This window comes from Vanellus vanellus (genome assembly GCF_965231255.1).
Source record: "Vanellus vanellus genome assembly, chromosome: 2".
Lineage (NCBI taxonomy): Eukaryota > Metazoa > Chordata > Aves > Charadriiformes > Charadriidae > Vanellus > Vanellus vanellus.
The window spans coordinates 71997972-72014826 of NC_138906.1; the positions used below are offsets into that span (position 1 = coordinate 71997972).

Below are 16855 nucleotides of genomic sequence, written 5' to 3' on the forward strand. Positions count from 1 at the left end.
CCTTTGTCTTCGAAGGTCTCTAAACATCAGCTTCTTGGGACCTGGGAAGATAGGCTATGGAAAGAGTCTTTCAAAACTTGCCTCGTTCTTATGTTCCCTTCCCAGACATCTGGTACTGGCTGTTTGGAGAACTAGGGCACCACATAAATATCTCCAACCCAGTGTGCCATTTCTCTTGTTCTTATAGAATAAAAGCCTTATTAGGGGAAGCCCTACAATTCTCTCTTATAAATACCTGCCGTTACAGTAGTATCAGTTGTGTGGATAATTGGATGAGATCCATCTGGCTAGCTGGCTAAAGGAAGTCATATATGAGAAATTACAGTAAGCGGAGATGAGAATCACTGGAATAATAATGGCCTTGTGTTCCCTGTCTAGGTTTGCATCTTGCCTCAGTCTTTTCTTAATCATACTGTTCTTCTCTTCTTCTTTCTTAAGTTCATTTGAAGGAGATGGTTTTCCTCTGTAGAACTCTAAGGCGGTGGTTCTGGTACTATTGCCTGTGTAGAACTAGTTGTGTGATACTCTGTCCTTTTTTCCTTGGTTCTAGTTAATAAATTGCATTAAAAGTGAATAAAATGCATTAAATTTTCATACTTATTTCATACTTACCTTCTTCATACAAATTTCCCGTGTTAGCTGCAGCTGAAATTCCCATAAAAATGTTATGTCATGATTGATGGGTGGAGAATTGGGCATCTCCGATAGTAAATGACAAGAAGAATGAGCCTCCATTAAGTTGTATCTTAGGTTGTTCACCAAAGTGACCCTTCCTTTATGAGACTTGTTTCACAATATATCACTGAAGCACCAAGTTCTTTCTCTTAACAAATCAGTAATAAAAAATCAGAATGTAGCCTGCAATATGGCAGTGCTCAAAATATGTTGTAAGTACATAATCAAAGTCCTATATTTTTTATGTTGCTTCCTTTCTGGTGATGGATTTCAGTTCAGTTCAAGTCTGTGAATGTTCCTGGATTAAGGCTGAAGTGAGGAGTAACAAAAACTGTGAAAGAGCCTTCATTTTCGCTGTTACCAAAGAGACTAACCTAATATCTTACAGTTGTGCATTTCTTAGTGTTTTTTTTTTTCCTCTTTTGCAAAATGCTAAGCAGACCAGTGGGAACTGGGCTGTATTTGGTATTACCTTTTGCAAATAAATGTAAGGAACAAAATGCCTGATGTTACCATGATCATTTGATGATACTGAAGAAGAAATAACTTAGAAGGTGAAGGCTGACACAATTGTAAGAAATTAACTTAGAAACTAGCAGCCTCGTGATTTAATAAGGCAGGGTATGATTGCTCATATTGTAGGCGAGAGTGCTGGTAACCATAGCCAAAAGTAAGAGCTTGATTTTGAGTAATTATATTATCATTTACATTAAAGTTTGAGACGAAGCCCTCTATGACAGAGGGAGTTCCAGTTCTGACTTTAATGGAGTTAGGACTTCAACTTGGGTTTCTCAGGCAGCTAAACAGCTGAGGTTACTTCTGTACAAAGTAATCCACAGTCCTCATTGTTCTTTCTTTCCTTTCCAGCCCCTTCTGACTTGTTGTTTGGTTGTGTGTTTTTTTTTTTTTTAAATTATTTTATTTTTATTCTCTTTTTCTTCAGCAAAAACACTCTTTAACACAGAAAACATTATTTTCTTTCTTATTTGGAAGGCAGAAGTTGTAACAAAATAAATAAATTAGGTGAGGTAATAGTGGAATGAAAGGAAGAAGAACAGGAAATAAGAGGAAAATTAAGAAGCAGTAACCGAAGTCAGTGGCAAAACTCTTCTTAGGTTGCAATCACTTAAAAGAATGTGTGCCTATTCATTGCAGGTTGACCTCACGCGCACCTTCACCTTCCGCAACTCCAAGCAGACATACACGGGAATTCCCATAATAGTGGCAAACATGGACACTGTGGGGACATTTGAAATGGCTGTGGTTATGGCAAAAGTAAGTCTTGATTCTTATTTGTGCAACAGTTGGGAAACCACTGGGTGACAGCGAGCAGCCTTTGTTAATTTTTAGCTGTTTGTTGGAGAACAGTGGGGCATGAGTTAAAAAATCTAGAACAAGAAGGTGTGATTTCATTGCAAAGTAGCAGTGCTTTTGTAGCAATAGTTACCAGAAACAAAGCTCCAAATATAAGAGTTTCAGGGGAGATGCTTACTGGGAAGCTTCCATCTTGGGTATAGCTCTGCTTGAGGTGGAGCTTCTAGAGCTCCTAGAGCTTGTTTTTTGAGATGTGTATTGTGCTCCCTTCCAGAAAAAAAATTATTAGCCAACAACGGTTTTGAAAATGTAGGCTACTGGATAAAGCAGCAGCAGACAGGAGTCACTGGTTAATTAGCCTCTGGCCTCAAACCTCACCTTAATTTCTTGCAGTGCTTAAGCACATTCAAAATACTGACTGTAACTTCATCAAACACATCAGAAACCTGATCCTGAAAGGCTGGCTAAGCATGCCAAGTTATCTTTGAATAGCCACCTGGAGTTGCCTGGTCTGTTATTCACTGTTACTGTTTCTTTCAAGCAGGATGAGCCTATACTTAAAATGGGAATTTCTGATGTCTTGCTATTCCACAGCTGAGGGAAAGATGACTAACTTGGACATTAATATCAGTTTTCTTATTTTTGCTAGCATGCAATGTTCACTGCAATTCACAAGCATTATTCTCTGGAAGAATGGAAACTGTTTGCTGCCAATCACCCAGAATGCCTTGAGGTACATTTTCGTACTGTAAATTATTATGGTTTATTGCTTTGTTCTGAACTCACATACAGTAGGATCTCTTGGGAATACTGTTGTCAAGTGAGGTTTTGAGGAATGAAGATATTTGCTGTTCTTAAATGCATCAAGGGAAGTGGCTTGTCCTGGTTGAAAAAGAAAAACTATGTGAGTCCATTATGAAAGTGCTTATATTAAGATGCAAAAAAGCAAAGTTTATATATGCCTGGAATGGAAACAGAGAAGTATCCTGAACAAAGAAGAAGGAAATACTTAGGAATAGGTCTAACTGCTGTGCTTCTGTTGCTGTTGAGAGCTGCGGTAGTGCTGGTGAGGGTGAAGCCCAAGACCACAAATGCAAATAGCCTTGAGTAACCCAACCACAATACCCTTCTGCGAGGCAGTCTTTTCTATCAGGTATGCAAGCAGACCTGGAACCTGCAGGCTGGAGGGACCCAGATGGTGGTTCCAAGCAGGGATGACCGTTGAAAGTTGTCAGAGCATATGTGTCCTCCGTTTACTTCCTTGCACCAGAGATGACACTGTGCTACTACTAGCTGTGCTACCCTACTTGTTCACAGGGTCCTAGCCTAAGCCATTACAGAGAAACACCATTTAGTAAATTTGAACATTGACTTCTGACTTTTTCATATCCAGATTTCTTCTGTGTTCTTCTGGCAGGCCCCTACACCTGGAGAGCCATATAAGAGCATGCCTGGCTCTCTCCTCTCCCCCTTGGAGTTCAGTGCAGTTTTGAAACTTTTTCTGTATAGAAAAGAATACCACACAGCTGTATTATATCTTTACCTGTGGCACATTTTACAATTATATTATAAAGACTATTGATTACAGGATTTTCTGAAAGCCAGCCTATCACTTAGGTTTGTCAGGATTGCTTATGTGCCACGGTAGCATAGAAAGTGGTCCCAGGAATATCCTGTGTCTGAATACTTTGGCACTTAGCTCATTTGTGGTTCGTAATCACTGGAGCAGGATCTCCTAGTGATTAAATACTGACTTGCTCTGTGACCTTGGATCTCTGCAGAGGTTTTGTGGGCCAACAGCTGTGGAAACTATTTTCCTATTGGAAAGATCTCATAGGACGACAAAGGAGGAAGCAATCTACTTGTTTTCAATGGTAGCTGACCCTGCTTGAGCAAGGGAGTTGGACTACACAGTCTCCAGAGTTCCCTTCCGAACTCAACTATTCTGTGATTCTGTAGATCAAGGGAGTGTTTTGTGAATTTAAAGATTCAGATCCCACTCTCTGACTGTGCCCCAAATGTTGCCACTCTACCTTCCTGGAAATGTACCAAGTTAGGGTTTCTTCTGTGTTTGTGCTAATATGAGTATGGCTGAGGCTTCATCCATCTCAGGTGATTATATTTGCTTATGAGAATCCACTTGTGAATGAAAAGCTGATAAAATGCTAATTTTGCTTTCTTTTAGAGCCTTTAAGCAAAACAGAAGTAATAAATTGATATTCCCAGGAAGGTATTTATTTCATATTATATAGTATGATTTTCACTAGTTTCCAGAACAAGTCATCCCAAGACTATGCAGAAAAAGACATACGAAGTGTGTGTTTATCCCAGTTTTTACAAACTACTACTCCCTTTTGTTCTCCCTGTCTTTCTAGCATGTAGCAGCAAGCTCAGGTAGTGGAAAAGCTGATTTGGACAAGTTAACAAGTATTCTAGAGGCCATTCCACTGATCAGATACATCTGCCTGGATGTAGCAAACGGCTATTCAGAGCACTTCGTGGAGTTTGTGAAGTCTGTCCGTGCCCTGTTCCCACATCACACCATTATGGTAAGTGTGTAGAAAGGGCAGATGGGGTGTGTGGGAATTCTGGCCAGGAACACGACCCAGAGTTTGGTTGGTAGGCATCAGAAACTCTGTGGTAGCTCCATCAATTTTGGAGTCCTTACTAAAAAAAAGGACAGAAAGAGAAACAGAGAAAGAAAGAAAAGTCTGACTCAAACCTCTAGTCTTCCAGACAAATACATGTGGACAGATATTCTTCTGAGAATATAGAGGGCAGCTCTATTCATCTACCCTTTCAATTCAGCGAGATGTTGACTTTGAGCCAATGACAACTGTTTAATAACACGTTGGCATTGTCAGTCTTCCATTGCTGATAATGTCTGTGGGAATGTTCAATGTGTGCTCTGATACAGTAGTTTGATGTTGGCATGGCAGGCTGGGTGGGTCCAATATTTTTCCTACTCACATCCTCCTTCCCACACCAGATGTGACCTCTAATCATAAAGTGTGTAGGTTTATTCTGGTGATTCCAAGCTGAGGTTTGCTGTGGGAATGCGCCAACATTTCTGGTCAACTGAGGCCACTGGCTGTTTCTGTCTATTAGATCACTATGAAGACAGCTGAACGTAGACTAATCCTTGCCTATGATAAGAATCATAGGAGTGTTGTGCAATTGTGAACGGGGTGGTCAGGGAGCAAAATAGTCAATCCTGGGGCTTTTCATGCCCCTTCTGTGATGTTACTGTCCTTTCTTAGAGCGCTAATGCCATGCTTCCTCCAGCCCTTTTGCACAGAGTAGGGTGTTTGCATTAGCACAGGACCCCTTGCAGCACAGTCCTACTGCTCTGCTTGTTTCCCAATGCTCTTGAAGAAATGGATCTGAATTTTTTTCCATGAGAATAGCAGAAATTCTCAAACAAGCAGCAGATTCTTAATGAGGCTACCAACCTTTCTTCAATCCAGTGCAACAAAAAATCATGTGTTTAGGTAACACTTTCTCACTCTTTCATGCCAGGCACAAAGCTTTGCACATGTGAAATAAATGTGGACTTAAAAATGGTCATAAATGCACACTATGACTTGGTTCAATAGAGAACGGACATTCAAGCAGCTCAGGGGAGGCTACATTCCTTCCTCCCATGTCAGAGGAAGGCAGTGTTCTTGCCTCTGAATTATGGTGGCACTGGAAAATGGCAGTGGGCGGGAATGCCTGTGGTGTTCTGGGTTACCATAGGGTAATGAATAGGCATCCTTCAACAGCTACCAGCAGACGTGGAAAGCTTTTTGGTATGGCCATATTTCTCATGGCTTTGGGGAGAGCTTTTGGAAGTATGAAATGATAGATATGGGCTTTTTGAGTTTCTTGCTCCACGCTCACTGCAGTGAGGGAAGGATCTGTTTCCTTGCTTTGGATCTGAAGTACTGTCCTTAGTGACGTGATTACTCCAGTGTCTTTGGCTTGAAGAGTCGTGGGAGGGAGCTTAAACCACATAGTTAAAAAATCTTCCCTATCAGGAGTGGAAAGAAAATTGTGTGTCATCCCCTCCTCCACCTCCCCACAGACTGCTGACTTTGCTGACTGAGGAGGGAACTCAACCAAGATGAATTGCCCAGAAGGCACAGGAGGTCAATGTCAAAGTCAGGTATCAAGCCCAGATTTTAGTCCAAGGTCCTTAATCCAGTCTCATCCACCTCCCACATGTGTTAAACTACCAGCTTAGTTTCTCTTTAGTTTCTCTGCTTCTGTGACTAAGTTTATTGTTGCTTCAAGTCGCATTGTCCTGACAGCACCGCTTGCTTGATCACATATACAGCCCTGACCCGTTCAGTTACCTTCTCTGATTGTAGCTACTTTCTCTGAACATGGTTTAGTATGCCTCATATTTTTAATCTCCTGCACAAGGATAATTTCCATTCCTAAAACCATGCTAACAACCTTGTGTTCGAAAACCTTCTGTTTTCCAAAGCCTCCAGAGTCTGTGCAGTCCCTGAAAGTCTCTGTTTTAACTAGGGACACACATCTCTCTTCCACCTCCAAATGAGTTTACTTTACACTCTGTGCCAAAATGGACTTTTGAAACTATTCCTGGCTGAAATGCAGTAGCTCATCTAGGCTCCCTTTTATGATACTCTGGAAGACATGTCCTGCTGCTACCTGTTCTGTCTGCTTTGATGTCTCTGTGCTATGCCTGCAGTATGCTCTCTTCTGTTGTGGCTTTCAAACAAAAGGGTTAGCAGTTAAATAGAAGGTATAAAAATAAAGGAGCTTTCTCATAGCTGAAAGTGATCTCCAGGACCTTGCAGGCTGTCTTGTTTGCTTTCCTCAGCATGACCATTCATTCCACAGTGAGCTGCAGTGCAGTACATAACAGTAACCCAACTCCGGGTCTCAGGGAATGTGTGTTCCCAGGGGCCATATAATGGGGTTCAGCTCTGAGGCTGAAAGGTGGTGTGCAAAGCAGCTGTGATTAACGTAGTACTCTCTGTGGCTGATACTCCAGTGCAGATGGAGGATCTCTCTTCTGTAACAACCTTACAAATGCATGTTTTTTCCTCTTTAAATACTTGCTTTTATAATCACATTACCTTTTTTTCTTCTGCCTGTCTCTGACACAAGCTCTCTTCACTCCTGCCTTTCATATTAATTTACAAAGAAGACCGATTTATCCATGGAACACAAAGGATAGGGAAGACAGACACAAAGGTACAACATGACTTGCCTCAATCACTCATTAGATTGAGGATGGAGGAAGAAGCAGTATCCAAGTCTCCCGAGTGTCTCACAAATGCGGCACTTCCCCCCAGAATCAGGAGTAATGGTCCAGTGGGCTGGTTTGCTGTAGCACAGCATCATATGCTTGGGTTGTGCCTACTCGCTGAAGAAAGCCTTTATATTACAGTAAGCGTAGTCCTTATTTATTAGCATAGTTGTAGATGTTAGGGTTCTTCCATTTCACTGGAAGTCTGTTTAGCAAGCTAAGATATCTTTGCCAGCAAGCTTTGCCAAGTTTTTATCCCGAATTTTTCTTTTTGTAGCGTTCTCTGTTCATTATACAGAATAAGCCCTAGGGAAGGGAGCAGGGAGTGTGGCAGGAAGGAAAAGGCTGGGGCAGGAGCACACTTGCAAATACAATAGCACCCACAAGATGTGGGCCAGAGAGGGAGGCAAGCAGAATCGCAAAGCAGGAACAGAGGGAAACAGCAGGGGCCAGAAGCTGTTGCTCCCCTGGGTGTCATTAGCAGAACTTTTCAGGGCCTTAGTGGAGGCAGAATTCAGTCAGAGAAAGCTGTGCAGACTGCTCCCAGTTTCTCTGGAACAGGCAGCAGAGTCAGTCCAGTCATGGTGTATTGGTTAGGGCTGGGGTCTCAGAGCAGGGGCCAGCTGGGATCCCAGGACAGTAGACAGTGATGCTGCCGAGGCTGTCTTGGGTCAGTCACAATACTGAGTGCAAACACCTACCTGGTATGGCTCAGCCTTGCAAAGGGCATCATCTCTCCATCTTATGGTAAAGCACCCCTTGCTTTGGTGGGTGGGAAGCGTCCTTTGGCAGTGTTCCTGATAGTGTGGAGGCACAGACTGTGCTTTCCTCTAGGATACAAGAAGAAAGTTTGAGAACTGTTGTCACAGACACTTCTCCCCAGCTTGATCCATTGCCATTTGCCAGCAGCTTTCAATCAGTGCAGCAGTGTTCCTGTCTTAGTCAGTGTGAGTCGATATTTATAGCAGGCTTTTATGAAGCACAGTATCAAATGCCTGACTGAAATTCAGAGGCACTGCCCTACTGCGTTCACTAATTTTGTATCTCTGTCAGAGAAGCTGTAGCCTTTATAATCCTGTTAGGTGAAATCTTGATCCCATTAAAGTCAGTAGTGAACTCCCTTTGACTCTTCTGAGGCCAGGACTTCCCTCAGGACTGACCCACAATCATCCTAGATAGTGCTGGAATGAGCCAGGGTGTTGCTCACTTGAAACCTCACACTGAGGTACAGCTGAATGTCATCCTGAATGTGTAAGGCCAGGCCCACAGCCAGGGTACTTTGTTGTAGCCCCTAATAACTGATCGCACTGAAGGCATGGTAGTTTACCTGACTTTCAGTTGTTACTGCTGCTGTTATTTTACTGCCAAGGGTAGCAAAGTTAGACTAGCAGTAAAGTAATTACTGAGGTATATGTCTTCCAAGAAAACCAGTTCTGCAGCAGATTAGAAATGCATTGTTACTTGGGCTCATCATTAAGATGAGCATGATTTTCACTATTACAATACTTCCACTAATTACTGCTTGCCTAAATACACGACAAAATGTATTGTCTGTAGTGGCTTCTTTGTACAAGTTCCAATTACTTTACTTGCTTTATAGGCTTAGTGTATTTTAAGAGTGTTTCATCTCTGTAGTCTCAGTCTTTCTATATTTACTTTTTCAAATTTTTTTTTAGTTGAAGTATTCTGGCTTTACCTTACAGGTGGGGCTTTCAAAAGCTCCAGCCTCTTTTCAGCTGTCATACTGTCATCAATGGTAAAGTAAGCATTGGTTTCAATGGAAGTAGAGTTCAGCTGGATGTGAGAAAACAACTTTCCCTGCTTTTCAGCTGTGATACTAAGGTCTTTTTGCATACAGAGCTATGTCTCTCTCACAGTGTCTTTTTGTGATCTCTGAGGTCTGCAAAAGGTACCTAAAAGAAGCACGCCTGTCATCGGCAGGTTGAAGTCTGCTATGTAGAGCTCCACATCCTCCCTGTAAATCTGTTAAGGATCTGCAGATTCAAAAAGACAGAAACCACTCATGTGTACGTGCATTCCAGGAAAAAAATGTATGCTGCGGACATAAGTGCTTTTCCCTGCTAGGATGAGCATTTTGAATCAACATATGCAGTTCCAACGTTCTCTAGCAGTAACTTAACATTAAACGTCTGGTTAGCATTTCTGAAGAGACAGTTTGACAACCCGCTATGCTCTGCTAATAAGAAGACACTGCTGTTTAAGTTAAATACATATTTGATCCCAAATCTGAGAGCCACAGACTTTAATACCTGTTTGTTCCTGTTTATGAATCTGTCACATGTACTACGGTATTTCACCAAGTTGTCACAAGTTACATGTCATACTGCCCAGGTAGTCATCTGCCTTCCAGATGTAAACTGCTTCCTTAATGTTGTAAGCAGTGTGGTCTCCATCATCCCACCTTGCAGTGTACAACACTTAGTATAACAGATTGCCACCGAGTAGAAAGGAAGCAGCACTTAGCTGGAAACACTGTACCTATTATGTATTCTTTATTTCCTGGCCCCTGTATTTTATTTTGTTTTATTTTAATCAATATCATGCAGTTTTGAGAAAAATTAAGTAATCCTGTGTCATAGACTACAGATTGCTGCCGAATGTTGTCATTGTTTTTGTAAGTACCTCAGGTGGTGGCTTGTCAGCTGTTTCAGGCTAATGAAAGGGGAAAGTAAAATTCATTAAAAATAAATAAATGGTGAAATAGGAGCCAAAAATCAGTAAGTGGAGAATAAGCCTTGCCCAGCATTCCCTGGGTAGCTCCTATTGACTTAAGCAGGAGCCACTGTCAATGTGGGTTCACAAAGGGAAAGTCTTGTTTAATTTAATATCTTTCTAGGTTAAGGTCACCCACCTAGTGGATGAAAGGAGGGCAGTGGATGTAGTTTTCTGGATTTTAGTAAGGCTTTTGGTACTGTCCCTCACAGCATCCTTCTGGACAAGTCCAGCTGTGGGATGAGTGGGTTCATGGTGCGCTGGGTGAAGAACTGGCTGAACGGCAGAGCTGAAAGGGTTGCAGTGAATGGGACTACATCTGGCTGGCGACCGGTCAGCAGCGATGTTCCTTAGGGTTCAATTCTAGGGCCAGTCCTATTCAGTATTTTTATCAACGGTTTGGATGCAGGAGTTGAATGTGCCATTAGCAACTTTGCTGATGACACCAAACTGGAAGGTGCTGTTGACTCTCTTGAGGGACAAGAGGCCTTGCAGAGGGATCTAGATAGATTGGAGCATTGGGCTATGACTAATGGGATGAAATTTAACAAGTCCAAATGCCGGATTCTGCACCTAGCATGGAGTATCACTGGGCACAAGTATAAACTGGGAGAGGAGCAGCTGGAGAGCAGCCCTACAGAAAGGGATCTGGGGGTGCTGGTCAACAGCAGGCTCAATATGAGTTAGCAGCGTGCCCTGACAGCCAAGAGGGCAAACCACATCCTGGGGTGCATCAAACACAGCATGACCAGCCGGTCAAAAGAGGTGATTATCTTGTTGTATTCTGTGTTAGTACAGTCTCACCTCGAGTATTGTGTGCAGTTCTGGCCCCCACAATTCAAAAAAATATGTGTAGGTACTTGGATGTGTCCAGAGGAGGGCAACAAAGCTGGTGTCAGGGCTGGAAGGCATGTCCCCTGAAGAGCGGCTGAGGACTTTGGGTTTGTCTAGTTTGGAGAGAAGGAGGCTGAGGGGTGACCTTGTTGCTCTCTCCAGGTTCCTGATGAGGGGAAGTGGAGAGGGAGGTGCTGATTTCTTCTCACTGGGATCCACAAGTCACAAATGAGCTGCGAAAGTTTTACCCCGTCGCTGAAGTGCATTTTGTATTTCATGTAAACATGGCCAATCGATGTGTTTAATAGAGGAGCTGCACAGCTTGGTTTCAGTGGGAAAAGGGGATGTGAGGGCAATAGCAGCAATGGGCTATTTTTACAGTTCGAAAGAGTCATCATTTGCCTGGCTGTGCTTTGGGCACAGATCCAAATGTTCTAAGTTTGAAAATGACCAACCTTTCCACCACACCACTGTAACCTCCGCTCACTTGGTTTTTAAAGCCTGTGATGGCACAGTCCATCCCAGCCTATGGCTCTGTTTACACTTTGGCTTTCTGCCAGGCTGTGTCTGCTGAAATCACCCCCACCCATCCCCCTGGAAAAGGGTTTGTGTCCGGCCAGATCAGGTCCCTGGTCCTCCTTGCTGCGTGGCCTCATAGACATTAACTCTGGTGCAGAGAGGGGACAGCCAATAGGGGTGGTCTCTGGACTGCAGGGTTGTTTTCTGTCATGGCCTGAGAGAAGAGTAACCGCACTAAGTTTGTCCTTGGGAGCCAAGTGGCCGGGGATGCATCAGGGATGCCCAACATCTGTGCCCAGTGCATGGCCACCAAGGGCAGGGACAGTCCCCTGGGTCCCCTGGGCACAGGGACTGCTTGGGAGCCAGCACCCCAAAGGCCTTCCTCCAAAGGATGCTGGGTGGAGGGGTGGTGGGTGGGGCTGCACATGGGGGGCCCCATCACCTCCATGGCACAGTGCCACCACTTGGCAACGAAGCAGTCACAATACCCTGGGTAGGATAAAAGGGGCATCCTCCCATTGGGGCAGAGCTGGCTGTGGAGCAGCCCACAGATAACTGAGAGGAAGTCCTTGAGGAGCTGGTGGAATTACTTAGAGGGGGGCGAGGGAGGAAGACTGGGGGCTGGACGAGGCTGCTGGAGATGACAAGAATCTCCAACACCTGGAGGTGCCCAAGGCTATCAGGCCTTTTCAGCTGGAGAGCAGTGGTCAGGCCAAGGGAATGCCTTCTTGAGGAGCACTTGAGGCACGTTGCAGAGCTCTCTGTCCTCATCCCCTGCAGACCCAGGGGCAGCAGCCGTAACAAATGGGATGCAGAGGTGTTGCAAGGGATCCCCAGTGCTTTGGAGTACCCACTGGTGTCCTGCCAGACGTCAGAAAGATTATTGCCCCCAAGGTCAATCAGGCTGGGGGCATTTGGCCACTCTCAGAAGCCCCTGAGATGGCTCCAGGTTGAGGGAGAATAGGGGTTGGGCATCTCCTGGGAGGTATGACCAGCCTGTGGGACGAGGAGGCAGTTCTTGCTCACACGCTCAGGGAATAGCTTATTGTCAGCTCTGGGGTCAGGAAGGAATTTTTCCCTGCGGCAGATTGGCAGTGGCCCCCGGGTTTTTTTTGCCTTCCTCAGCAGCACTGAGCATGACCACTTTTCGGGTCTCCTCTGATCTGTTTTGGGTAGGTTACTGCCTGCTGCTCATGCACCATGAAGATGGCCTCTTGTGCCCTGTGGGGGGGGGGGGGGGAAAGGTTTTTTCCCCCCCACGGTGGGTTAGTGAGTGTCCCTGAGTTGTTTGGGGTTTTTTTGCCTTCCTCTGCAGCATTGAGCATAGCCCCTTGCCAGGGCTCCTTTGGATCATTTTGGCTAGGTGCCTGCTGCTCATGCTCCACGAAGGTGGTCCTCGTGCTCCGCCCCATCTGGAGGGAGGAAGCCTTCTAGACTCCCAGGGTGGGCCCCCATGGTGGCCCCCAGGGGTTGCTTCTTGTCCTCTGTAGCATTGAGCACAGCCCCTTGTCAGGGCTCCTCTGGGTCATTTTGGCTAGCTTCTTGCCTGCTGTTCTTGCACCTCCAAGACGATAATTGTGCCCTGTCTCTCTCGCTCTCTTTCCCATTGCAAGTTTGTAGTGGGAGCAAGTGCTGCTCCTCTTCTCTGGCTCCATTTCCCCCAGGATTCTTGCTTGTGAAAAACACCCTGTGCTTGGAAGGCCTCCAGGCTTGCTGCACCATCAGGAGCTGCCACTTTTCAGCTCTCGCTGCATGCAATACAAGCATGGGGCAGGCACAAGAGCGCTTTTCATGCATCACTGGCCAAGAAGCACAGTGGAGCAAGTTTTGGAAGGCAAAAAGTAGGCTTGTCCATTGATATGTTTCCTACTTTTGAAAATACCTCACGGTACCACACATACACCTCATCCTTTCTTCTTTTTCTTCCTCTTTTGTGTGTGGTCGCTATTGGTCCTCATTCTTGAAGTTCTCACTCTTCAGGATAAAGGGACTGCTTGGCCTGTGTATTCCTGCTGCTACTTTCTATAGCTCTGTGACTTGCCTTTGCCAGACTGCAAAGGATGTTTTTTCAAGCTAAACTGAAGAATGCATCAGCCTGCTCTTGGCTACACATGCGCATCGTGTTAATGCTTGTGAGCATCAGCTCTGAAACAGATTCAGAAAAATAGCATAAAATAATGTAAAATAACATAACGTGAAATAAAAATAGTAATAAAAAATTCTGCTCCCACTTGTAGCCTTTGTGATATGTGTCCTTGAAAGTGTTTTAGGAGCTGAAAAACCCTTGGCATTTCAGGCAAATAACAGTCTTATCATTACTTGACTCATGGTGAGTGCAGAGAATGGAATGGAATAGAATAGAACAGAATGGAACGGTTATGCTATGTTATATATATGGTTCTGCATGACAAGCTATGACTTAGCTGTGAGGGGTCCATCCAGGAGAGCAGCTCTCTGCAGTGCAGGTCCCAGGCCCATCCGGGAGAGAGGGTCAGAGACGGGCACACCTACAACATCGCTCAGGCAGGGACTGAAAGGCCCCAGGCTGAGCTGAGACACCACGTCCCCTGGGCCCTTGGCAGGAGACAGTGTGGGTGGGGGTCCCGGAGGAGACCTGTCCCAGCCATTGAGGCCTATGAGCACCCCCAGGACCCTGGGAGAAGTAGACCTGCACTGCTCATATACTCTCCTTCAGACATTTGTGGTTCGCCACTTTGGAGACTGAGTATTGGGTTAGATGGACCTTTGCTCTGACGGAGTATGGTTGTTCTGTGGCTCTTCTGTTTTAGCATGTTTTTCCAAGGGAAATGGCTCAGGCATTTCTAAAAATGAGTACGTGGAGAAAAAAAAAATCCACGGGGAAATGAACAGGTATTGCTCACATGAAAAAGATTTGCAACCATTTATTTTAGGATCACTTCCTGCTTCAGGCTGAGGGCTTAATCTTTGAGCCTCGCTGCTGTCAGTGATATGGGGGTTTTGCCATCAGTGTCCCCAGCTATTCCTCGAAGGACATGCCTTCCAGCCCCTTCACCAGCATTATTACCCTACTCTGGATTCATTCAAGTGCCTTAACATCCTTTATAAATTGTGGGGCCCGATTTACAGGACTGTATTCCCATACTGTGTTCCCCTACAGTACAGGAATGCAATTAGTACAGCTATAGCAAATTGTTTTAGGATGTGCTATGTCAGCATTCATTTGCCTTGCGCAGCCCTTTGCAGAGAGGAAAGCACGATCTGAAAATGCACTGGCTACCAGTTTGTTTCCAAGTGTAACTCAAAACATAGGTTTTAGCTCTTAAATCCCATGTTGTTTGAAATCCTTTCTCCTCAAAGACTGTCTTTTTGCTAAAAGTCCTCTGGACAGGGGGCACTCCCGGCAAGGGAATTCATCTTTGATCTCGCTCTACCTGCTGATCCACCAGATCCATGTTTAGACACATGCAAGGGCATGTCTCGTCATGCTGAGCTTGCATAAAAATGTTGAGATTCTTTAACTGAATAGACATAAACGCTAGCAGCTTTCTGCACTCATTGCACCCATTTTGCAAACTAATTACCATGTGTATGCTAGAAGATTGTCTTTCACAGTTTCTTTTATTAATTGAAAAAAAAAAAGAAGTTCCTTTGTATCTGAATAACGTTATCAGTAATTTCATCACATCGACATTCTTGGGTCATTTCAGGTGGCCGTATAAAAAGCAAAATCTTTAATTCTTTGCAGCTATCTTCCAGGTGTGTAGGGACTTTTAAAGAGCAGCAGTTATCTTTTAGTGTCAGATGGCCATATGGTCAGATGGCCAACTCCTTACCCACATCTGCGTCATCAGGAGCAACCTTCCTCTTCACTAAATGCCTGAGGAATTAATTTAAAAAAATGGCGACCTGTAGTCATACTCTTGGAGAGTTAAAGCTTACTGACACCACCAGCGTCATGCTCAGAGCCCACCTGCACACTGCCCCTTGCTCAACCAGCCGGTGGAGGGCTGGATCTGCTGGTCATGACTGCATGGAGCTGGACTCCAGTGGGCTACTCAGGGGTGAAACCCTCATTAACACATCTCTCAGGCTCCACCCTGCAGGCTTTGATGACATCAAATGTATGAAAGGGTGAAGTTTGTGGTCAGGTCTTTTGAATTTAGATTGCAGAAACCATTGTTCAAGAAATGTAGGTTTCCTTGTCCACATCATATTCTGGATTTCATGGCATCCATGAGCTAGAAAAAGCTGTATCTCATGGTATATTTCTGTGGCTCCCATACTCCCTGCCAGCTGAAGCTCTGACAGAGGAGGTAGCCCCTACATCAAAAAAACATGTGTGAAGAACTGCAGAGTAGAAATAGATAACACAACGTCAGGTGCAGCGCTATGAGTTTCTGCTCCCGTTTGGAGACATCAGAGTAGGCAAATGTTCCTGAAGGCATGAGTAGATCACAGGGTGATTATGAGCCATGAATGTGGTGCAGGCAATTGCATTCTTGTGTGTCAAGCAATATATTTCCATAGGAGAGACAAGCATTGTGCAAAGGCCTGGTGAGACCAAGGTGATACCACTGTGGACAGTTCTCATTCCTCAGATTCAAGAAAGAGAAATTCCATCTGGGATAAAGGTAAACGAAGACTAAGCAGTTGATTAGGGGCATGGAAGGTCTATAGCAGAAGAAGATGACTAAGAGGAACAAGACAAAGGCTGAGAGGGCTGCCATCACTTTCAAGAAAGGTATTGAGGATGAAGGCCGAAGGAGGAGAAGAGCTTCTGAAGTGGAAGGAAAAATATGGTAAACAACACAAAACAATTCAGGACTTGTTTCCCATAAGAAGACTTCACCATAAACAGCATGCTCTCTACATCTCTGCAAAGATCATGCACAAGGACCCAAACCCCTTTCTTTCATCTCTGGCATCACTACAACCAAATGAATATATATGGTAAAATGTCCTTATTTACATAGTCTGAATGTACATACCAATTTTGGCACCAACATACAAAATGACAAGAACAGTACCTTCCTTATTCTTTCAGTACTCAAAATATTAAAGCCTAAAGGAAAAAGGGATTTGCCAGGATTTTATATAAGATCTGAACATCCTCCCACAAAGTGATGTATGCAAATGGAATGGAGGGCTATAGGCTGTTCAGGAGGGCTAGGCAGGGCAGGAGAGGTGGAGGAGTTGCACTGTATGTAAGGGAGAGAGGTTTGACTGTATAGTCCTTATGGTTAGGGATGACGTGGTTGAGAGCCTCTGGGTGAGGATTAGGGGGATGGAAGACAAAACAGATATATCCTGATGGGATCTTAAGGATCAGGGTTTACTGGACCAATCATGAAATTTGTTTGACTTGAGAATGTACCTGTACAATTTGTTTAATCTCTGTGGCATGCACAATGAACAATACGGTGAACTATATTCTTCCTGACTCTGTATAGTTCAACTTGTAAAAGCTCTGGATAAAGCTCCATATCATCATCATTAGTCTTTATTGCAGTAGTCTTGAAATCTCCCATATATGTG

At 44.4% G+C, this 16855-nt stretch overlaps 1 protein-coding gene across 1 annotated transcript in view; it reads left to right on the forward strand.

The window, feature by feature from the left end:
* GMPR (guanosine monophosphate reductase) overlaps positions 1-16855 on the forward strand; it is a 44707-nt gene that overhangs the window by 3197 nt on the left and 24655 nt on the right. The window contains exons 2-4 of the mRNA XM_082480003.1: positions 1831-1950; positions 2639-2722; positions 4365-4538. Of these exons, the coding sequence (XP_082336129.1) occupies positions 1831-1950; positions 2639-2722; positions 4365-4538 (378 nt within the window). The remainder of the gene's footprint in view (positions 1-1830; positions 1951-2638; positions 2723-4364; positions 4539-16855) is intronic.